Source organism: Arabidopsis thaliana, chromosome 5, assembly GCF_000001735.4.
Source record: "Arabidopsis thaliana chromosome 5, partial sequence".
Lineage (NCBI taxonomy): Eukaryota > Viridiplantae > Streptophyta > Magnoliopsida > Brassicales > Brassicaceae > Arabidopsis > Arabidopsis thaliana.
Genome location: NC_003076.8, coordinates 2,239,795 through 2,264,855, shown reverse-complemented (window position 1 = coordinate 2,264,855; position 25,061 = coordinate 2,239,795). Strand labels below are relative to the sequence as shown.

At 33.2% G+C, this 25,061-nt stretch overlaps 2 protein-coding genes and 1 pseudogene across 4 annotated transcripts; 2 read left to right on the top strand and 1 right to left on the bottom strand.

Moving 5' to 3' along the window:
* Positions 1–1,893: 1,893 nt before the first annotated feature.
* AT5G07215 lies at positions 1,894–7,381 on the top strand (annotated as a pseudogene; the record flags this gene model as incomplete). The annotated part of the gene is made up of 1 exon: positions 1,894–7,381.
* A 1,456-nt stretch (positions 7,382–8,837) lies between these two features.
* On the bottom strand, positions 8,838–12,619 carry RR21 (response regulator 21; the record flags this gene model as incomplete). Of its 2 annotated transcripts, none has more annotated exons than NM_120803.1 (9): positions 8,838–8,891; positions 9,000–9,047; positions 9,157–9,243; positions 9,494–9,604; positions 9,698–10,426; positions 10,732–10,808; positions 10,936–11,391; positions 11,504–11,683; positions 12,496–12,619. In NM_120803.1, the coding sequence occupies 9 exons, from the start codon at positions 12,617–12,619 to the stop codon at positions 8,838–8,840; spliced, it is 1,866 nt and encodes a 621-aa protein (NP_196338.1). The 2 variants fall into 2 exon arrangements, with proteins under 2 accessions (NP_196338.1, NP_001331229.1); NM_001342931.1 differs by having other exon boundaries at positions 11,504–11,659.
* A 6,897-nt stretch (positions 12,620–19,516) lies between these two features.
* Positions 19,517–21,303, top strand: GA20OX3 (gibberellin 20-oxidase 3). The gene is made up of 3 exons (NM_120802.2): positions 19,517–20,246; positions 20,331–20,652; positions 20,749–21,303. The coding sequence occupies exons 1-3, from the start codon at positions 19,699–19,701 to the stop codon at positions 21,019–21,021; spliced, it is 1,143 nt and encodes a 380-aa protein (NP_196337.1). The 5' UTR covers positions 19,517–19,698; the 3' UTR covers positions 21,022–21,303.
* Positions 21,304–25,061: the final 3,758 nt, after the last annotated feature.

Here is a 25,061-nt window from a genome sequence, read left to right as displayed (position 1 = left end):
GTACAAATCGTCAAAATCTAGTTAATGATAATGGAGACATAGGTTTTGAATTTTTATTGGTGGTGCATGATCAGTGGTGAATGCATCATATGCGGTGCGTGTTATCATTTCCATTTATCATTGTTGTGTGATTCGGAAAAAAGAGAGAGTGATATAAGGGTAGTTGTGATCCACAACAAAATTACCTTTCATGCAATATTTCATGGATTTTATTTTTTCTTATGATTTTTGATAGTTCTATCGATGCAAACAATTTCATATGAATATTTTATCATTATTAATTCTTTAGAATAGTTTGTTTTATTTGGTTACATCGTTTTACATCAGAAGTTGATTATTTGCTAGTTTACTTTTCAGCTTGTTTTGATCGTTTGGTTCCTTTTGTTATGATCAAATTAAATAGTCAAAACCATAAAATATCAAAGCAACAAGACGATCATAAAAGAAAGCAGGCATGTTGGTAACACATGCCAATCATAACATTGATTATGTTTCTTGTGGAATTGGTAACTTCTGGTGACCAAAATTATATCCATTGCTTCCTTGTAAGGCTACAAAGTAGAACGAGAGAGAGAACGAGAGAATCTTTAGGGTAACAAAAACCTAATCCTCCAATGGTCCATTGACATGAGAAAAGGCAAAGTACAAAAAGTTCATTAAGGAAATGATTTAGATTTAGTTAATCTTGCAATTATTATTTTGAAAAGCCAATATAGCATTTATACAAAATTTGAAGTTCTTTTTATATGATTACGCCTTTATAGTAACCAATAAGAATTAACGGATTAATTAAGGAATACATCAAATAATTTATCGTGACATGATTGGTATCCAATAAGAAAACTTTCTTGCGTTCTATCACAAAGATTTGGTATGGCTCTAAATGTTTCCTTGACATCCATTTTTTGGGCGAGCGATAACAAACGAGAGATTTTGCTTTCTACATGCTGGTGACTCTTTGCAAAGAGTTGGAGTGAAAAGAAAGGAACTTCTTTAAAGTACCAAATTTTATGTTTTGTTTTCCCAAGTTTTTTGCACCAAAAAAAGGTTTCCCAAATCATAACATATATATACAGTACCACAAAATTTACGTTTAGGGAAAGGGGTCTTAGAATTGTATATGAACTTATGAAGGGGAAGATTTTAAAAATAGATCATATTTTTTTTTGGTTTACTTAAAAATGGTTCATAAACCTAAATTATTTAACAAACCCTTCATAAACGTAGAATATGTGGTCTTTCTATATTATTTATTAAATTATTCTAATTTCGGAATTAAATTTGTGTTTATGGTACTTCAGAGTTTAGAATATATATCAATTTCAAGACTTAAACTAAAAATATAGTTGCCATATACATATATTGAAGTTACCAGTACTTTAAAATAATTCTGAAATACAGTACAATAGCCATACGAATGTCTATATATTGACTAAACCATCTACTCATAACGATTTGATCTGCTTACCAAAAAAAATAACGATTTGATCTTCAGTCCATCTTTATAGACTCAATCTTTAGATCTATAGTTATATGACATAGGACTTTGATAATATGACATCAAACCAAACGTTTTTTATTTTCGCAAAGCCATCAAACCAAACGTTTATTTTGAGGATTCCTTCTTGACCTACTTAACTAAAGTCATTTTATTTGTTATTTGGCGTCAACCAATTTATTTAATTGTAATGACAAAGGCGAGGTTTTTTGGGGTCAAATTGTACGACTTGCAGCATGATAATATATATTAAAATGTTATGTTTGTAATTTCTTAGAGGAGAATGAATTTTTAGGAACAAAAAGCAGATAAACGATCACATCTTAGGGACCATAGAAACTTTATAAAAATTCGTAGTAATTAAATGAATGAATTAGAATATTGAATTAGAAAATATGGCACAGAGGAAAAAAAAAATACGTTTATATCTGAGAAATTCTCCTTTCTCCCCCCTTTTTCCTTTCTGCCAAGATGAAGATTGTAGATCCTCTGCTCGTTCTTCCCCAGATCCGCCTGATTTGGTGGTTGTTGAACCTTTAGCTGAGCCGTCTCTCAGTCCTGTTCTTCGGGTAGCTCTTCCTTCAGATCCGCTTCCTTTGGCGGTTGCTGCTTCTTTGGATGCGTCGCCTTTAGCTCCTGAGCCTTGTGAACCAGCTCTTCCAGCTCCGTCGGTTGTGGTGGTGGTTGTTTCTCCTGTTGTGCCGCCTCTCATCTCAGTGCCGAGGTGTCAGTTATCTTCGCCTCAGTCTTCGATCCCAGCGAATATTCCTTCTACCGCAGCGCCTTCTTACGCAGAGCGGTTCAAGGCTTCTTTAAGGAATCTGAAAAAAATATCCTCTCCGGTGTGCCTAGAAGATGGTACTCCAGTAGTTCAAGCCCCAGCCTCAGTGTTATTGAAAGCAGCAGATCAATGGAAAGGTCATATAGTTGCGAAGTTTCACGGTCTCATTCCACCTTCCTCCAAAATTTTCTCAGATTTGAATCCAGCCTGGGGAAAATTCGGGAATATTGTTATTAGAGCAGTCTCAGATACTTCTTGTCTGATTATGATACCGTGCACCTCGACTAGGGAATGGGTGTTACAGGTTGGGTATTGGCAAGCAGGAAATGTTTCTTTCTCAGTTTATCCTTGGTCGACAGATGCTTCATTGTTTTTGCCAGAGTTGGAGACGGCTCCGACATGGGCTATCTTGGAAAATATTCCACCTCAAATGTATTCTCTTGATGGAATCAGTGTCATAGCAAGTGCTATCGGGGAACCGCTTCATACTGAAAAATCTAAGCTGGATCCTTATTACTTTGGAAATACGAAGGTGAAAGTGGAGATATCGCTGGATGCTCCTCCTCCGACGACCATCTTTGTGAGAGACGCTTTATTGAACTCTGTGAAAGTGCGTGTGTCTTACCCAAGACTGCCACCTAAGTGTTGCAATTGCGGGCGGTTTGGACATTTGCTAAATCGGTGTCCGAAGCCTCTTATGAGGAAAGCTCAAGGCGGTGTGGTCAAGGGGTTGATTCCAGCAGGCTCTGTGGTCGCAGTGACCTCCACGTCTCTTGCTATCGAGACTAATGGGTCGAAAGTGGTGAAGAGTCAGGGGCCTGGTGCTTCTGGAAAAGCTTCTTCTCCCTTAAAGAGGACTAGAATTAGAGCTGAATCACGAAAGACAGCGAAGGAGAGAAGTCGGAGTTGGCCTCCAGTGGGGATCTCTATTGCCCATGAGAGTGATCAATCTATTTCTCTCATAACACAGGAGAGTGTTAAAGCCTGGATAAAAGAAAGCTCTGATTTAAAGTTGAAGGTTCCTCCTGGTTCTGATATTACAGCTGATAGTGGTTTGAGTAATCAGTGGGTTGTGGTGGGAGCTAAATCTAAAGGGAAAGGCAAAGAAAAGGAGTTGTCTGACAAGGGTTCACAGGTGAATAAAGTCTATGGAAAGCCGGGTGTGGCTGAACCTCCGAAGCTTTTTCCAGGAATGAAGAGTATTAAGAAGGTTGCTAAACTTGAAGCTAAGAAGTATTTTGTGAAGAAGCCGATTAAGGGGACTTACTGCCAGTCAGGAGTTGGTGTGGCTGGTATTACAGTTCCGAATTTCTCTTCTATGACTCAGGGGGATCGAGGTAGCTCCTCGGTTAGTCCTGTTAATCTCTGATAGAGCATAGCTCTAACAGCTTTTGGTATATTAATGATAGTATTCGGATGGAATATTAGAGGTCTAAATAGCCTTTCCCGTCAGAGGTTTTTGCGGAGTTGGATTGGGAAAAATAAGCCTTCTATTGGCGGTGTTTTGGAGACTCACGTCTCAGTGGAGAATGCTCAACAGATTTTTCGTACAGCATTTCCAGGTTGGAGGAGTGAGATGAATTATGATTTTGCGGAGAATGGCAGAATTTGGGTGGTTTGGGACCCGGCGGTTTCTGTCATTTGTTTTTATAAATCTGCTCAGATTATGTTGTGTGGGGTTTATGATCCAGCAACGAATGAGAGCTTCTCAGTGGCTTTTGTCTATGCGTTTAATACTCAGGTGCAGAGAAGAGAGTTATGGGAAGAAATCTCTTCCATTGCTCAAATTTCTCCTGCTAGAGGTGCTCTTTTGATGATTATGGGAGATTTTAATCAGATTATTTATGCTAGTGAGCATTTCTCAGTCTTACCTCATCCCCTCCCACTGGCAGGTATGGCAGAGTTCCAAGACTGTATTGTGGATAACGAGTTATCTGATATGCCGTCTAGGGGTGCGTTTTTTACTTGGTCTAATGGCAGACAAGATGACCCTATTCTGAGGAAACTGGATAGGGTTTTAATGAATGAGCATTGGAGTGATGCGTTCCCTGAGTCTCTAACGGTCTTTGATCCTCCAGGGGATTCAGATCATTCTCCTTGTATGGTGTTTACTTCTTCTCTGGTGGCTAGGAGCAAGAAAGCTTTTAAATACTTCTCCTTTCTTTCATCGCATCCAAGGTTTAAAGCTGTTATTAATGATGCCTGGCAGGTTGAGGTGTCTATTGGGTCTAAGTTGTTTACTTTTGCTCAGAGGATGAGAGTTGTCAAGGCAGCTTGTAGGAAATTGAACAGAGAAGGGTTCGGTAACATCCAACAAAGAACAAAGGATTCTCTAGAGGAGTTGGAAAGAGTTCAAGCTGCTTTGATGAGTGCTCCATCTGATGGTTTATTCAGGGAGGAATTTCAAGCTAGAAAGTCTTGGAATTTCTTTGCTAAAGCTCAAGAGTCTTTCTATAGGCAGAAGTCTAGAATCAGATGGATGAAGGATGGGGAAGCCTGTACGGCCTTCTTTTTTAAGTCGGTGATTGCTAATCAAGGAAGAAACTGCATCAAACTGTTAAGGAGTGATGATGGTGAGAGGATTCAGAATGTGGATCAGATAAAAGATATGTTGATATCAGAATTTACTGGGCACAGAGAGTTTTGGGGTCATTCCTATGCCCATTGATGAAATCCAGGATTTGGTTCAGTTCAGATGCTCGAATTGTTTGGCGTCGCAGCTTATTAAGGTTCCCACTTTGGAAGAGATTAGAGATGTGATTGCTACTATGCCAAAGAACAAGGCTCCAGGGCCTGATGGGTTCCCTGTTGAGTTCTTATGGGAAGCTTGGGACTTGGTGGGTCAGGATATATTGGAAGCTGTGCAGGGTTTCTTTGTCTCAGGGCTTTTACCAAGGAATTATAACGCGACTACGATTACTTTGATTCCAAAAGTGCAAGGAGCGGATAGAGTGTCTCAGTTTCGTCCGGTTTCTCTTTGCACTACGGTTTATAAGATTATCGCGAGACTTTTAAAGCAAAAGCTCAAAATGTTCATTTCTGATGCGGTCCAAGGAAACCAAGTGGGGTTTGTTCAGGGAAGGCTCTTATGTGAGAATGTTCTTCTACCTTCAGAATTGGTTTCTGATTTTCATGTTGATGGAGTCACTTCTAGAGGCTGCCTTCAGGTGGATTTGGCAAAGGCTTATGATAATTTGGATTGGAGGTTTCTCTTGAATGTGTTACAGGCTATTAATCTACCTGCTGAGTTTATCGGTTGGATTAAGGAGTGTTTTACAACTCCGAGCTTTAGTGTGGCTTTTAATGGGGAGCTAATTGGCTATTTGCAAGGGAAGAAAGGGCTCAGGCAGGGGGATCCGATTTTGTCTCTTCTTTTTGTGCTAGCTATGGATGTTCTCTCAAAGAAATTGGACAAGGGTGCTCGTTCTCAGAGGTTTGGTCTTCATCCTGATTGTAATGTTCCGCTGATCACCCATTTGAGCTTTGCTGATGACGTGTTGATTTTCTTCGATGGGGAGGAGAGGTCAATTCAGGAAATTCTGGTTATTCTGGAGGAGTTTAAACAAGGTACTGGGTTAGGAGTTAATCGGGAGAAGACAGCTTTGTTTTTGGATGGAGGAATTACTCAGGAGAACAGTGATATGGCTGGAAGGTTAGGGGGGTGCCTTTGACTTCAAAGAAGATGACTAAGCAGGATTACAAGCCTCTTTTGGACAAAATTTGGGGGTGCCTTTGACTTCAAAGAAGATGACTAAGCAGGATTACAAGCCTCTTTTGGACAAAATTCTTAGCAGATTCTCTTCTTGGACTGTCAGACATCTTTCGTTTGCAGGCAGATTACAACTCATACAATCGGTTATCTACTCTATAATATCCTTTTGGGCTTCAATTTTCTTATTGCCTAACCAATGCCTTCTTGAGATTGAAAGAATGTGCAGCGCCTTTCTTTGGTCTGGTAAGCATGAGTCTGCTCGTGGGGCTAAGGTGAGCTGGGATTCTGTATGCACGCCAAAAGAATATGGAGGCTTGGGGTTGAGAAGACTGCAACCGTGGAATAAAGTGTTGGGGCTGAAGCTGATTTAGCTTCTTTTCACTGCGGGGGGATCGTTGTGGGTTTCTTGGGTCAGGAGGAATTTGTTGGGTCAGCAGAACTTCTGGGAGATGAGGAATGTTAATTCTGGGAGTTGGATTTGGAAAAGCATGTGTAAGCTTAGACCTTTGGCAAGGCAGTTTGTGGTGTGTAAAGTTGGGTGAGGAATTACTTGTAATTTCTGGAGTGATAACTGGACAAACTTAGGACCTCTAATTCATTTATCTGGAGAGGAGGGTCCGAGAATTACGGGTATGCCTCGGGGTGCTTCGGTGGCGGAGGCTTTGAGAGATGGAGAGTGGTGGATAAGTGGGAGTAGAAGTAGGAATCCTATTATCCAGTTGCTCAAGAGTTGTTTACCTTTGCCTAATGTGGTGCTTTCTCAAGAGAAAGAGGAGGATGATTGTTTTTTATGGAAATAGGAGAGAGTGAGGCCTCTAATGTGTTTTCCTCGGCTGCTACTTGGCTCCATCTGAATCCTATGGGAACAAGAGTTGACTGGTTTCAAGCGGTTTGGTTTAAAGGGAGGATTCCTAAACATGCCTTTGTTACTTGGGTCACGATGCGTCATAGGCTTCATACTAGAGATAGATTGCTTAGTTGGGGTTTGAATGTTCCGTCTGCTTGTCTTCTCTGCAGCTTAGAGGATGAGTCAAGACAGCATCTATTCTTTGAGTGCTCCTTTGCTGCGGAGGTGTGGAATTTTTTCACCTCAAGGGCCCATGTCTCTCTTCCTACTTTGTTTGAGGATGGAGTTATATGGCTTAAGAATCCTTGCCAAAACAAAAATGTGGCTATGATTCTTAGGATTGCCTTTCAAGCCTCTTTGTATACCATTTGGAGAGAAAGAAATGCTCGTCTTCATGCTGCTATTGCTAGGCCTGCTGCCTCTTTGGTGATGGAGATAAAGAACTTCATTCGGACTCACTTGGACCTTCTGTCTAGAGCTCAGAAGCTGGGACGTCATGGAATCTCTTTTATGGCGACGTGGTTTGGTCTATTTGATGTATAATGTGCTCTTGTTTTTTTGGGTTTGTTTGTTCTGTTGTTGTAGGTGTATCTCATTATAGGAGGCACTTTGTATCTGTTCCAAGGTTCCTTGGTTTTTATAAAGGTATGGAATTTTCAGGAAAAAAAAAAAAAAAAAAAAGAAATACGTTTATGGGAGCACGCATCAAAACATGAACCATGACTAAAAGAAAATAATTAAATTAATGATATGACTCTTAGACTTAGAGGGTATAGTGGAACCAACATATTTGGAAGGATTTAAGTTTTAATGAAGTTCTAGGTGATTTTGGTGAATGTTTGTTCAAAAAAAAAAATGATTTTGGTGAATTAGAAAAAAATATTATGATTTTTTTTATCAAATTCTTTTGTAATCTTACCTACGACTATGAGATTTAGATTTTTATATTTTTGACTAAGAAATTTTACTAAAATATTTCGAAATCTCTAAGAATTCACTGCTTAAATTATTTCTAATAAAGAGGATTTTGAATGTACATTTCCAAATCACTAGTCTAATTTAATATTATTTTATAATATTTAACAGAAACAAATCTATTTTAAATTAAATAAGCAATATTTTCATTAGTATAAGAATCTTACAAAAACTAGATAGAATCAATTATCACTTTATCCAATACTCTTAAAATACATTAATAGTATTGCATTTCCTGCAGTTTTCAAAACTTATTAAGTTAAAAAGATTTCATCACAAGATTTGATTTTGAGAAATTAAGTACATTTCATCACAAATTTGACTTTGAAAACTTGAGTACATGTATTAGATTTTCGTAAGTGATTTTTACGTTTCAAACTTTTTCAGTAAAACAAAGGTCAACGACTCAACGGGATCAATGTTTTGAAGTTTTTGCTAGTATTTTTAACTTTGGGTGTTGCACTTACCAAGCAAGAATATCTTAAACTACAAAAAGTATTTTCCTATATATTTCTCAGAAACTAAAAGCTACAATAAAACTCAAATTCTTCCAAAACCTAATTTGTTGACATATCACATTTTGTATCTAAAGTCTTATACATTATGTATTATTTTTTCCAAATATTACACATTTTTATTATTATTTTCGTTTAAAACATTGTACCATTCAAACTTAGAACGTATGGTCGCTTGGACAAAAAAAAAAGAACATTTGATCGTAAATTGTATGTATGTAACACAAACACATGAGATCTATCTAAACCCCACATAGATAGTATTAATATCATTACTATGATATTACAAAGTTCCCAGAGATAACATAATATAATATCCAACAGGACCAACACTCATTACGCTTGCTGAAAAAAAGACATAACATCCAATACTTAGAAAGGCTAACTAAGTATTCTGCTTAAAGAACTACTAAAGCTATATAGATATTTGCTTAAAGAACTATTAGGTATCGCCGAATTTATTTCTTCCCACCTCCTTTTTGAGAACATCATGGAGAGGAGAATCCTTTTCAATTCATGTCATTGTTGAACAGAGAGTTCATGAAGTCGTCATCAACCAATTCCTATATAAGAAACAATTCACCAAAACTTGTTTCAAAGACTCATAAACTTCAAAGTTAAACTATATACAAATAATTTATGTAAGTTCTTGTAAACATTATATCGTTTACCTGTGGATCCAAAAACGACCAATCGTTAAACTCTGGAACATCTTGTCCCTAAAAAAACCGAGTCCAGGTTTCAGAATAGATTTAAACAAATATTTCTTTTATATATTAAGTATCATAGTTTCATATAAATATTCTGACTGATATGAATTAGAGGTACCTGATTCTGATTATGGTTAATGTTCAAAATTGGAGTATTAGTCTCCGGAGAAGCAATAGTGTTCGATGTTTCTCCATTAGATTGACCCTTCACAACCAAGTCATGTAAGTCAATAAGACATTAACAGATGCCGATTTCTATCTAATTACAAGACTAGCTAGCAGCATGAAAAACTTTGCAAATCTACTAAATGTCTAATACTAACAAGTCTAGTTAGAAAATTTCCATGGTGGATAGTTTTATAAAACATTAATTTGATAAAATCTAATCTTTGATAGAACGTTGGCTCAAATTCGATTTTTGTTATTGCTAAGATCTCTTAATAAATTGTAAATACCTGGTTTATGTTCACGAAGGTCCAGTCACCATCGTCTTCATGATTCAGTTCAGTCGAAAATTTTGCAGCTGGGAGCTCAAATTTGGTGGGATCCGCTTCTCCTTGTTGATGCTGCACAAACCGATTATTTAAACACATATCTCACAGCACCTACTTCAATATACATATATATATCATTGTAAGATTAGGGTTGGGAAAATATACCTTGTTGTCATCGAATTGAAAGTTACTTATGTTGTAAGGAAGCTCACTAGTGTTGCCGAAATCATTGTATAAGTTGAGATTCTCCAGTTGAGGAAGTTCATCAAGATTTGGCTGTGTAGTTGCATTGGCAGGTGGCTGAGGGTTATATGTTACGTTCTCATTGTTTAAGAACGATTGCATCCCATAGGAGAAGTGGCTAGGTCCCGGTTGGCTCGGAATCAAACTTCCATATCTACTCGTCATGTTATTGTTGAAATTATGACCACTGATAGCTGACGGTCCAAGTTGTCCAAACCCAAGAACTTGAGATGTTTGGGCGATTTTGTTTGCCATCACGGGTGGTTCGAAAAAGCTTCTTCTTTCTTCGTTTTGAGATGGTTGGTTTGGGAAACTGAGGTTGCTCTGGATGGGCAGCGTCAAGTTTGATCCAGATCCAATACGGTGCGGCTCATAGGTGGATGACCGGTTCATGTAGTTGTAAGGCATCTGGTTGAAGCAGACGGGCTCACGTGTTGTGGACAAGAGTTTAGACTGTCCAAAGCCATGTACGGGTTTGGAATAGAATGATCTATTGTTAAGCCTTGTGTCATACCAAGAAGTAGATGGTGTGTAATAGTTGAAGTACGGCTCCTTAATGTGAGTTTGTCGAAACATCGAGTCTATGCCTCTATCCGACAACATGCTATACAAACCCTGCTCCGCAACTCTTCTCAAGAATATCCGATATTTCTGCATAACATAGCAAATGAATTTAAGTTAAATAACAAGTAGAATGACACATAATCTATGCATGGTATGATGTATTTAAAGTGGAGGAAAAAAGTCCCCAAGTTTAAGTTAAAGGGTGTTATAACGAGCTCTTAATGTTGACTAAGGATAGGTTGAAATCGACAAATCAACTCAAACTTGGAAGATTTTTGTGCTTAATAAGATATAAAGTTTATTTGTTTGATTCGAGTTAATAGAGGTTTTTCCAACTTTTTCCCATTTTAAACAGTAAAATCCAAAAACATTTTTGACAAGAGATATCAAACCTGTAAATGGCTGGCTACGTTCTCTCTTGTCAAGTATGGTACGCTCATGAACGCTAGGATCTTTTTTGGCACCGCCTCTTTGGAAGATTAGTAAACAAACATAAAACATTAGTTAGTGTGCAGGTGACCTGAATTGTAAGAAAACAAACAGTGTATCATGTACTATATATATATCGTTTTTTTTAAGAAAATCAAAACACTTACTATCAAGACCAATATGTCGGATAGCCTGTAAGAATAGGTCGTGAAGAGAATCCGTCCACTGAATCTTTTTCTTTTTCGCGGGTTGCGACATAGACTCGCCATCATCACTAGGACCACCGTTGGGTTTTCTTTTTCGATTTTTTCTTGAACCATCCGTACTAACACAACTTCCATTTGTACTGTTCACGGTTCTTGAATCCGATTTAAATGAGCAGTTCTTCCTCTTGGTCTTTAAGACGTCAGCTTGCTCAGGAACCAACGTGATTTGCTGAGGGACACTAACATCTGCGTCCTTGTGGTTTTGCTCGGTCGATAGTGTTGACTTACCGTTCCTCTTGTTGCTTAAAGCAAACTGGTAAATCTTTGTTAAGTCAGTAGGATGTATGGGTTTTGGAATGAAACCCATCGCTCCACAACTTAAACTCTCCTCTTCTTTGTTGGTGTCCGATGACATAACTTTATATCAAAAACAATGTAAGGGGAAACAAACGGATAAATATATCTTTCACTATAACAAAAGAATAAATATCATAATTTAATTTAAGTTGTAAAGAACAAAAAATGTTACCTAAGACCGGTAAATTTCCAAATTCCTGAGTGATTTGTTTTTTGAGTTGTAAACCGTTCATACCAGGCATATAATAATCTGTGATTATGAGATCTATATTGTCTCGTTGAATTTTTAGAGTAGATAATGCTTTCTTCGGATCGTCTACAGCTATAACTGCGATCTCCATAACTGATGGATCTAAAACCATTTAATCAAAATAAAATTAATAAACTAAAATATAATGACAAAAATATTGCAAGTACCAAGAATTATTACTTTTTGATTGGTTTAACCTTTAAAAATGATAGGATTTCATAAATTTTACTTACGTTTTGTATGGAGGGGTTATATAGTTTTCCACATTAGTTATGAAATATTTCACAAATTTGAGATAGTTCATAACATAAGTAAAACATATTCTTTAAAATCACCATTTTCATTGAAGTGTTTACAATTTATTGTGATTGATGCTAATTGGTTGATTACTTATAAGAACAGTCGATTTGAAGAATATCAGCTAGTTTTAAACTAAGATAAATCACATGTCGTTTGCAAACACGATTTACAATTTTTTTTTTTTTTTTAATTCAACAATAGGTTACTATTTTATAAATAAACTATTTTCAATAATCTCTTAAAAAAGTTACATAGTATAAAGTATGGTTTGACAAAAAGAAAATAAACTTTATATATCATATTGGTTAGAATTTTTTTTATCAATCAAACTATTCGTCTCAAAGGCATCAAAACAAGAATACCTCAATTGAAAATTGTAGATGTGTACATGTAAACGGAATCCGGATGATTTAGAAGAATAATTGTTAAATTTTGACATATATATATAACATCTTTGAATTTCTCAAAATTCAAGTTTTGTTTTTAAAACTGCTAGTTGTTTCTCCAAAAATTGTATTTCATGCTAAGAAATCATAGAAATAAAAATCTAAATGAAATCACAAACAAAAAATCAATAACATATTATATATAATATGATAATAATATTTAATTACCTCTGTATTTGGAGTGTTGAAGCATGCGTGACATGATATCAAGGAAAACATGATCATCGTCCACAACCATGACATTGATTTTCAAGACAGAGCTTTGGTTGTAGAAAGATTGAGCAGAAGCCATTCTAATAATCTTTGCAAAGAGTTTTTTTTCTTCTCTCAAGTATGGATGAACTATTTAGGTTGCACAAACCTCACTATTTAAAGGCGAGTAAAGTAGACACGGAAATGCAACATATGGCAATATTGTACTGGTGTATATGTAATTATTATTTGTAGAAAGAAATAATAATAAAATAAGATAAATGAAAACTTAATTCTCTTTACTATTTTAATGATAATATTAAAAATTAAGAAAAGTTGAGAAAAACTAGAAAAAAAAGATACAAACAAAATATTACCATTACTTAGAAATAGCGTGTGCTAATTAATGTACAAAATCTAGACTAAGTTAAGAAAAAATTAATGCTATTTACCAATAATTTTTGGGTAGCAGATTTAAAACAGACAACAAAAAAAAAATTGGTAGTACTATAAAATATATGAATTTTTAGTGTTTCTCCATATTTTTTATTTCTTGTTAAGGATTGATTTTCATATAGATTATCTACATCTTTGTTGGATTTGTGCTATAAAGGGAAAATATTGCAATATTGTATGTAGAAATTCTAAATAAAATTATTATTTCAAGATTAAATTTTATCTATTAGAAAAAACAAAAAAAAATGATGTAGTTAAAATTGTCGATCCTTAAAACCCTAGTTTGTTCCATCTTTGATCTTCACATATATATAATGTGACTAGAACTAAGATAATACACAGTTTTTATTTTTGAGTTCTCTGATTTTTTAATTTAGAGTTTCATTTAAAAGAAAATATTTGTCATCATTTTTTGTAGTGATATTATTGTTTGTTTTCAAATCTTATACCAAAATGCGCATTAATTTCTTTGATTTTTGGAATAGTCAGATACTTTTACTATTTAGATATATATACATACATACATATAATTACCTGAACCTAGTATCCCAATTTCGAAATAAATCTTTCATTCACTAGACTATTTTTCATAACTATATGTTTGTTAGTTTTTTAACAAACAAAAAAAAAACTATATGTTTGTTCATTTTTGAACTCCATAAGTTTTTCGACCATGGTTGGTTACATTTGTCCTTCTTCGTTACTTAAAACTGTAAAACATAAATTACAAATTTAAGATATGAAATTCTCTAAAAATAAGTTAATATTAAGAGTACCTGTCTACCTGCAACTTTTGCCCTTACTCATCTCATAGACAATATTTGATTAAAAATGATACTTAGCTAGTTATTTCTAGATTATATGATAGTTTAGCGAATGGTGTTCTTCTAGCAACAACATTATTTAAAGTTTACATGCACTTAATACTTCCTCATGGAGACGCAAAACTGTTTGTAACTAAATTTATTGTGTTTAATGGAACGACAAAATCCAAGGGATTGAAATTGCGAAGACCATTGTCACTTTGTTACGTTTAGACGATTTCACATTATTAACAAAAAAAATAGTGCTATAAAAATGTTACTATTACTGAATTTAAATTTTTAATTAATTACTGAATTAGGCCGCCCATCGTGTGCAAACATATCAAATACATTTAATTCCTTAACTTAAGAAAATAATGTTTGCATTTTAATATTTACTTATTTGGTTTAAAAAATATGAACCATACAAACAAATAATACATTTTATTACTAAACTCATGAAAAAAATATAACTATAACATATATAAGGGACATGTCAGGCGGGAAAATATTATTTAATCTTTTAATTTTATTACATATATAAGATGGGTATTACGCGTGTCAAAACCGTTGACATTACTAAATATTATAATTAAATGTAAATGTTTGCACTGATAAAAGCGACAAATCATATCCGAACTTTTGTCGCAATTAAGTTATTGCAAATAAAATTCTAATTATGGTATTTGTAAACATTTTAATACTTTGTATAACGATTTTAACGATAATTTTGTCGATATTATAACAACTCAATCTATAATATTAAAAAGATAGGTAACGGAGATCATCCCATTTTTAAGTAAAAAACATGTAAGGTTATAAATTACTTAACGTTTTTTTTTTGTTTGAAAATGGAATTTGTAGTCATCAAATAATGACATCAATAAATATAAAATTTCAACTAACCAAAAAATTGATCATATATTTTCTCAAATGTCATATAACTACTACTCCTTTATTGTTTTAAATCTTTTTCTGTTCAATTATAAAATAGGTACTGCTATCTATTGATTTTCAAAATTTCTTCTAAAGTTCAAAATTTTACTTAATAGTTCTTAATTTTAATTTTAGTGATATCTAGTCAGTTTAATTTCCTCTCTAATCGAGAGTCAAAAAGTATCTTCAATTTTTAATTTTTTTCAACGTCTGCTTGTGACGCAGTGTCCGTTTAGTGTGAAAGGTTGATTGGAAAAGCGTCCGTTAATGAAAGTACACAAGTGATGAGAATCTACCTATGTATTGTAAGTTAAAGGTAAGCTGCATGCAAGACAATAGATTTGTTGATAGATGACACTTGTACTTTTGTAATTAATTTAGGGGAAACTAAAGTGGTTTGTATTCGATATGTTTGCACACGATGTAATGTTTAGGAGAAATTGAAGCATCTAAAAGTTAATGGTTTTGTGATTATGGGAAAATTAAAGTATTTAATTATTAGTAATTAATTAATCTGTTTAATAAAAATCAGCTTTAACTGTCAAAAACAAATTGCAAAAAAACAAACAGCTTTAACCGTGGGTTGACAATTGCGACCAATACAGATGAAGTGAACATTAATTATCCAAAATTTCTTTATTGGATTCTTATTTTAAAATGATAAGATTCCTGAGTTTCTTACACATAGTTTGATGTATGTTACGTTATTCCTAAACCTTACTCCAAATCTTTAAATTTTTACATAAAATCAAATTTTTTTTATGAATATGAAATTTAAATTTTCAAGTTCAAAGACATTTTTCCATAGATAAAAGTCAAACAGTGGAGAATATCAACAATGAAAAATATCTCATAGAAAAATAATTTTGTATTTGTCCAAAAAAAAAAATGTATAATAAAAACATATGACCTTAATCTTGTTTAATAAAAATATATAAGTAATGATTATGTCATAAAATCCCAAATAATTAATTGAGGAGCATCTATTACATATATATGATCTTAATGTTGTAAGATATTATATTTTTTAATTGAATTGATATTTTTCTTAAGATTATTGCTATTTAAATCTTCCATAAATATTCTAAAGTATCCATCAATCTTGCTAAAATCTGCTATAGGTTATATATACTTGATAATATTCCACATAATTTCCGTATTATATATAAATATGTAAATAATTTCTTATTTTAAAATTTAAAACATCAAATTCATTTAAAAAAATTGGTTAAAATTTAATTTGTTTTAAAAAATATCTTATAAAGTAATTTCTTACAGCTATCATTGTCATTGACGATGAAAATTCATTAAAAATGTAGTACCATTATTGATTAGAAAATTTTCTTTTTAATCTATATATATACCCACTAACATACATGTTAATTTTTGGGAAACATTCATTTACAGTATAGATTTGCTTTAAAACTCGCTTAGCTCGTCAACACTAACACTGACACTATCACATACAGTATATTTTAAAATTAATTGTGGTTAAAAACACGACATTGTTGTGTTATGCTTTATATTTTCATATCTTAACCTTCGATCAGGCACCAACTCTTATCTTAGCAAAATATCATATTACGTTTTTCGCAAATCATTTCTTAATATCGAAACATCACTCTTTTCTTTTCTTTTTGTCAACACTTATGTGTATACAAGGATTATAATAACTGGTTTGAAAATTAATTTGTAAGTCCTAACCATATTTTGTTTTTTCAAATAGTTACAATCAATTAACATCAACAATCCACAGTATCAACTCTACCGTGATGACCAAAAAAAAAAAAAAACTCTACCTAATTATCTTCATGGTACATTTATTTCGATATTATACAGCCATGTTCAATGAACGAGAAATATGCAATGAAATTGAAGAACTGAATAAGAATATCTTCTTTCAAATGAATTTTAACCTCTAAATACAGCCGTAGTATATATGTCGACTTGTAATATACTTGGTTCGCCGTTTAATGTTTTGATAATTAATTGGACCGTGGTAATTCGGCACATGTGTCATTTTTAAACAACATTTTCACTCTTTGGGTATTAGGCCCGTCTGTATTGGGCCTAAAGTTTGCTTAGGCCGAAGACTGAGCTATGTAGCCTATGTATATCTCACAATTGTCCCACGTAAGATACTAAGTTTTGTGAAAATGCTACCCTAAATGGCTAGCTAAATCCATTAATTAGACAATGAAACTCACCAGTTTAAAAGTTAGTGTGCATCAATATACGCTCGTCAGTAAAGCATTTCTTTCCAACCAAATTTGGCGTTGGAATTTTGGGTCAACAGCAATTTCAATAATCACAAAAAGTCAACTATTGGATTAGACGTCAATAAGAAAGAGTGAAAGCCAGATTGTGGTCGACTGCTAAATTAGGGTTTAAAAGTGTCTCAATTATGTCACTTTCCTTCCAAAAGTGAGGCTATCTATCTGTCAAATCCGACATTACACAGTACACACTATCTTGTATAGTTCATTGGTAAGCATCAACAAAGAACATGATATCATAGGTCATTTAGAGATGGACCCTGTTTGTAATAAAGTCTCTGAGTGGATCCCAAAAGGACTTGTAATTAAATTAAGAAGTCAAGAGATTCCATTGTTTTGATATACCAAAAGTGTCTTACACTGTTACACACATTATCCATACAATACATTTAATTTCCTCCTAAAGTTGTAAATTAAACAAAATCTTTTATATAATTCTGTTGCGTAAAACGTAGGGGAATTAATTGGATTTTATACAACCATCAAATAACGTATCTATATCGTTTATATCGGAATTTTTATACGCTTTACAAAAGTCAAATATGCATGCAATGATTAAACTAAAACAAGAATGAACTTGCTCTCTGATTATAACCGAGAAAGAAAAGTTAATGGTTTGTTTTATCTCGCTGAATCAGCTAAATCACTTCGTACATTTGTTCTTTTGATCTCGTAAAATGGGAAGATCAGTTACACGGAGAAAACTGCATGTTTTAGGGTAACTGTTGGCAATTGGCACACAAAGAGCACCACCTATCACAACAGACCAAATCGATATACTCGAGGATGAAATTGTTTGAAAATTAAGAAAACGGTTACGTTAAATTGGTAATGTCCGTTTCTATACATCCAAATTATTTTTTATGTAAGAAGAAGACAACTTTAGGTGCATACGTTGCTTCTTTCCAAAAACTACCAAAACCAATGAACACGAGAGAAGTCATAACTCATATGTATCTCCATGCGCGTTGAAGGTGTGTGTCACTCACAGACATCATTGAAAATGTTGTACTGCCAAACACTCTCCACAAGAAGACAACCTTAACCGCTTCAAATGTGTGATATGGGTCAAGCAATTCAACTCTTTTTAAAATTATAATTAACGCTTCTTCTCTTTTCGTAATATATATCTTACTAATTTTTTACTAACACCTCGATTTAATTTCATTGATAATTATCTTTTTTTATTTTATTAAAAAACTATTTTTATTTACTTTCTATAACGTTAGTATGTTACGGTAGAAGGTTCTAATCTAGATGAGTATTTGGATAACTTTTCATTTAAAACAAATAAAAATTGCTTTAACCTTTAAGTGTTTGTTGTGTTCTTCCACTTTCGATAAACATATGCTACATGCATAAAAAACAAAACAAAAGCAACTTTTTCGTTTGCTCAGCTTAAAAATATTTAAAATGATGAAACGTTTGATTCTTTACCACCAACTGTTGTTTTTATACCATTTGGCTATCGTTGTCGCCTTGTCGGTGTTGGAGCGTTATAAAGCTACGATGGGCCTCACCAAGCCCAACAGCTTTCCTTATCAATAAATGATGACCGTTTCATTTTATATTTAGTCACACGATGACCGTTTTACTGAAATGATAAAAACCTTTTCACTCATTACAGAATGGAACTTTCATTTCTTATGAAAGTTTGAAACGGACGGATTTAGAGGAATTAATTTTTTTTTCTATCACATGCTTGACTTCACTGAATCACATGTTTAGTTTCATTCTGAAAATTTTCAGTCTTTTTCTTCTTTCATTTGCTTATAGGAATTAACGGGGGTTGTAGCCTAATAGTTTGTTTTAGTAATGTCATGATTATATGCCATAACTTGGATTCAAACCTGCATGTGTGCATTATGCATATGTAAGTTAATTACTTTACAAAAAGAAAAAGAAAAAAGCCTATATAAATAATTTGTCATTTTAGCAAACATAATTTTATCACAGAAAACCTATTAAAATTCAATATTAATTTTTAAAAATATGATTGCATATGTTTTAAACATGTTTACATAATTATAGATATAGATTTTAAGAAATATTGGTTTATTCCGTTTGGATGGGTTTATACTTAAAATATCAATATGCTTCGGTTCAATATTTCGGTTTTGTGATTAATGGCAATATTCAATATTAATGTATTTACAAATAATAATAAATACATTTATAACTGAAACTATACTTGAATTTATCCCTAATTTCAAAAGAAAGATTAATTATTCAATAGTTTATTATGTTTATAAACGGTTTAATACTCGACTGGCAATTTTAAAAAATAAAAATGAAAAGTATCATGATAATTTCGCCTAATATATATGTTGTTAAGAAAAACAAGAATTTAACATGATTTTTTTCATCTGTTTTGTCTTATCTTCGAATTGCAGCCCATTCAAAAATCAATATAGTCGATACAGCCAGTTCAGCCACTAAATAAATTAATAGATTAAAAACTACAGCCAAAATTCATCTAGAAATATGTTACCATTTACAGCCAAAAAAAGAAAGAAACACCAACCTCCCAAATGCCGCTTACGTACTATTCCCTGCACCTAAGTTTCCCTCTCGCACCTATATATACCACTCCTTTCCTCTCCCACTTACCGACCACTGTACTGAATCTTTAAGCCTCTCAACGTGTTTTTTATATATATTTTGAAAATCTTTTACGCCTTAAAAGGATCTACGATAATTAAAAAAAAATGGCAACGGAATGCATTGCAACGGTCCCTCAAATATTCAGTGAAAACAAAACCAAAGAGGATTCTTCGATCTTCGATGCAAAGCTCCTTAATCAGCACTCGCACCACATACCTCAACAGTTCGTATGGCCCGACCACGAGAAACCTTCTACGGATGTTCAACCTCTCCAAGTCCCACTCATAGACCTAGCCGGTTTCCTCTCCGGCGACTCGTGCTTGGCATCGGAGGCTACTAGACTCGTCTCAAAGGCTGCAACGAAACATGGCTTCTTCCTAATCACTAACCATGGTGTCGATGAGAGCCTCTTGTCTCGTGCCTATCTGCATATGGACTCTTTCTTTAAGGCCCCGGCTTGTGAGAAGCAGAAGGCTCAGAGGAAGTGGGGTGAGAGCTCCGGTTACGCTAGTAGTTTCGTCGGGAGATTCTCCTCAAAGCTCCCGTGGAAGGAGACTCTGTCGTTTAAGTTCTCTCCCGAGGAGAAGATCCATTCCCAAACCGTTAAAGACTTTGTTTCTAAGAAAATGGGCGATGGATACGAAGATTTCGGGTAATAGTCAAATTAGCAAATGTTGAAATTTTATTATAAATGTCCAAGAAGACTGATATAATTGGTGTGATTTTATCCATGCAGGAAGGTTTATCAAGAATACGCGGAGGCCATGAACACTCTCTCACTAAAGATCATGGAGCTTCTTGGAATGAGTCTTGGGGTCGAGAGGAGATATTTTAAAGAGTTTTTCGAAGACAGCGATTCAATATTCCGGTTGAATTACTACCCGCAGTGCAAGCAACCGGAGCTTGCACTAGGGACAGGACCCCACTGCGACCCAACATCTCTAACCATACTTCATCAAGACCAAGTTGGCGGTCTGCAAGTTTTCGTGGACAACAAATGGCAATCCATTCCTCCTAACCCTCACGCTTTCGTGGTGAACATAGGCGACACCTTCATGGTACTTATATATATAGTCTTCTTATTATGGTCAATACATGCATTAGTAGATCAAATTAATGACACGAAACTTATACCATTTTTTTTTCAATCATAGGCTCTAACGAATGGAAGATACAAGAGTTGTTTGCATCGGGCGGTGGTGAACAGCGAGAGAGAAAGGAAGACGTTTGCATTCTTCCTATGTCCGAAAGGGGAAAAAGTGGTGAAGCCACCAGAAGAACTAGTAAACGGAGTGAAGTCTGGTGAAAGAAAGTATCCTGATTTTACGTGGTCTATGTTTCTTGAGTTCACACAGAAGCATTATAGGGCAGACATGAACACTCTTGACGAGTTCTCAATTTGGCTTAAGAACAGAAGAAGTTTCTAAAATTGAGGAGACAATGTTGTGGTCCAGAAGGTCACTTGTAGTTATGTATAGAGCTTTCACTGTTTTTCTTAAGATGTTCAAGACTTGTTAAGGATCGGAGACTTTTTTGTTCTTTTATTATCTTGCTCTAGGTTGTCTGGTGTTAAATAAAAGTAGCAAAAAAATAAAAATATATGTACTCCATTGGGTCTACTTATGATTTGTTTCGAAATGGTTTTTTTATAGTCTCTAATGTTAAATTTATGTCACTATTACTATTATTAAATGAAGTTTATCAAGTACAAATATCATATGATAAAACATTACACAAATAAATTTTAGCAAAATCCAAATTGTCGAAATCAAATTTGTCAACAAGACCAAGTGGATATCAGGTTCGACAACTATTAGATAATACAAAAATCATTTAAATTATAAAAGTTGTCCTCAACTATTAGATAATATAAAAACATCTTTTAAATTATTTCACCTGGCAATACTCTCTTTCTCAAATTTGATTTTATTAGGTGTCCTCTTAAATTTTGTGAACGTTCAGACTTGAAACTAATTCAATATCTAGTATAATAGCTTTAGCTTTTAAACTTTTGAAAACATACTCATCCTTCATCGTATCATTTTTTTTTTTCGTCGCATCATCTAGATTATGCATTTTGATGCAAAATTTTAGCGAACTAATGATTTTATCATTTTGACTTTTTCTAGGGAGAAAATTATTGGAAAAATATTTAGAAACCATATACTATATAGTAGTGTATTATGAAAAATAATTCACAGTAAAAAAATCACAATAAAACATCAATATTTTGAAAACGTAATTCAACAGAAATAAATATAGGAAACGAAGAGGAAAAAAAAGAGAGACAGAAGAGTGTGCGTCATTACTCTGAGAAGCTGCGATCGATGTTTGTATTAAGACTAAAGACGAAAAAACAATACAGCCAAAAGATGGCCCCGCCTTAGAAATATTGCAAATATAGATTCATAATTTCCATATGAATAGTATTGCTGATTCCACACGATTTTTAGATTCCATTACGAAGAAAAACAAATCTCAATTTGACCGCATGGAAGAAAATGTAAAATCAATCCCACTAATTACGATATGTGTTTCTATCTCTAAATTTATCTGGAAACTTGGATGGTTGTACTTTTGCCATGTAAGAAGACAATGTACTTTCTTTGGCGTCTTCTTTTATTTTCTTCGAAATAGAATCTACGATAATAAGAAAAAGATGACATGATTTTATATGGCATGGTAGAACTACAATGAACTAAATTTTTTGTTCATTTTTTTCCGTTTGTTATAGAGTTTTATCTCTTCTTATTTGCTTATTATATTTTTTCCGCCTAATTTATTTATTTTCTATCATTCTTTCATTTGATATAGAGTGTAAACAAAAAACATTGTTAACTAAAATTTCGATTATAGTAAAAATTGTAGTGAAAGAAAGTGGACGTAATCACGTAACTCCCATTAAATGTATACCACTACTATGAATTTTATATTATTTAAAAATATATACTATGTTTTTGCAATTCGAATTATATTCCAAATCCTTATAATAAGTTTAGGAAATTAATGAAGTTTTTGTTTATAAAAGTATGTTATGACTTATGACCAAACAATTATGAATTTCAACTGATACTTCAAATTTATTAGATGAATAATGCATAATTGGTTGTTCAAAAAAGAAAGAAAGAATAATGCATAATTTTAACAAAAACCTCAAGTTCAATGGGAAAATCACAAATCACACATAATTTTGGTTTTGTATTTAAAATCTACTAACTAACAAATCTCCTAAACACCATAAATATATATTATAGGAAATATAGTACTACTAATTAAGGAAAGGACAAAATCACATAAACGTGATGTTTGATTGCACGTAATCATAAATAAATACGAAAATAGAACTATATATGGAAAAGGCCCAATGGGCCAACCCGACCTCTCATATAATAAAACAGGCCCTCTTCACGTGATTCACGTGCATCTTTTTTGTCTCTTTTCTGCCGTCTCATTTAACACACTGCACGACAGTGATCTTTATCCTGTCCAGCTCTACGACACCGTCTTAGGTCTTTCTTGTTTAGTGTTTTTCCCTTTCTCTGTGTTTTCTTCTTTTGGATTGGATTATATAATTTATTTTGTTTGGAAAAGTATTGGATTGTAATATATAATACAAAAAACAAATACATTTCGTAAGCTTGCAAATAAAAGAAATGGTCCTGCAAGTGAAGTAACATGCACCAATGGATAGCTTGTTGCTCTCTCACTATCACAATGTTTGGATCTTCAATATCTCACACTTAGGTATCGTTTCAATCAGCTCCCTCGGTCCCACTAAGATAGAACTCTATGGTAAGAAAAAAGGTGCCTCAATACATTTTCTACAGTTTTTTTTTTTCTTTTTCAAATGGTTAATTTTAGGAGTTTTTTTGTGTGCGTGGATGAGTATGTTTAGTTTCTATACAAATAAAAATGGATATACTTTTACTTTAGGCTAGCTATTGAATTCTTGTTTAGAATCAATTTTTCAAAAATATAGTTACAATCATATGCTAATCATAGTATTGCTTTTTTTACTGTTTTTTATTATGCGTTTTACACCATTCCAATTTGAACTAGTTTGAACAAATATGAAAAATGAGAGAAAAATATATATGTATAGATAGAGATAAGAGATTTTGTTTTTTGTAATTTTGTTTTAAAAAAATCGAAAAGATAAATATCGCTTTCTGATATTACATTTTAATGATACGTATCATGTCAGGATACATTTAGATCATATCATTTGAGATATTTTTCTACAGAAAATTGTTTTTGTACTCTTTCAAATAAGATGGTACGAAATAAAACGACATTCCAAAACACATTTTCCCAGATTTTGAATATGTACCAAGCATGCATTGTGAACATTGACGCAGAGACAATTAGTTACTATAACACGCAGAAAAAATCGGTTTCGGGTAATATTTATATGTCATACTCAATTTTTTTTTTACTCCTCAATGAACAACTCATGGCTTCCGACTTTTTTAATGAAGAAAATTTGAGCTATGAAACAAACCAAAAAAAAAAATTACAGTTAACTAGAGACGTGAAAATAAAATTCAGTATAAATCATAATATTTTATCAAATTAGTTGTCTATCTTTAAGAAATCATTTTATCATTTTAATGATAATCAGTAAATGGTAAAGTGTAAACCAATATGGATTGTTAACCAAACATGGTTGAACATGTAAAATTTTAAATAGATTTGAAGGTTGTTTTAAGATTGTTTTACGAGTTACGACTGCCATTAAACAACTAGAACAGTAACAAATAAATGATTGGGTCATTTTCATAGTATTCGCCCATCTCTAAATTTAGATTCTCACAATGAAAATTGCTTCAATCGAGATAAGTCATCAGTTCATGTGCTTTATTCCTTTTTTTTTTACTATATAAATTCTCCATATTCAGTACTTTTTAACCTACCTAGCTACAAATGAAAAGTACAAGTAAGAGTAAACTATCTTATACTCATCTTGAGAATGAAATTGTAAATGACAAAAATTGCTTTAGACCATGAATGGTGATATAAACCGCACCCAAAACTGCACCGCAACAATGCTGTAACAATATCAAAATCTATACATATATATGTATTTATGTATTTTCATTACTTTTTAAATTGCATCACATTTCTCCCACACTGCAAAATGCAGTCATCATTCAGACCTAATTACTTACTACTTATTAGTCAATGCATGTTACTTATTCGTACTGGTAAAATATTTCTCTTTTATTTGTTTGTTTTTTTCATTTGTCATCACCTGGACGTACTCTTAATAAATAGTAATATTTATGTATGTTTTCTCGCAATGCCCAATCTCTAAATAATTTGTCTTTTTCCTAAATGACAAAGTTAAGATTGTTTTTTTCTTAATTTAACTTATGCTTACGTAAGAGATGACATGTCATATTGTTTATACCTCGGGTCGTTTTGTCTTTTCCATCGTCTTTGTCTTCAACGAAAAACTAAATTATAA

Coding starts and splice junctions, on each gene's coding strand:
- GA20OX3 (NM_120802.2), top strand. CDS start 19,699: ATGGCAACGGAATGCATTGCAACGGTCCCTCAAATATTCAGTGAAAAC. Junction 20,247..20,330: donor GATGGATACGAAGATTTCGG/GTAATAGTCAAA, acceptor TTATCCATGCAG/GAAGGTTTATCAAGAATACG. Junction 20,653..20,748: donor ACATAGGCGACACCTTCATG/GTACTTATATAT, acceptor TTTCAATCATAG/GCTCTAACGAATGGAAGATA.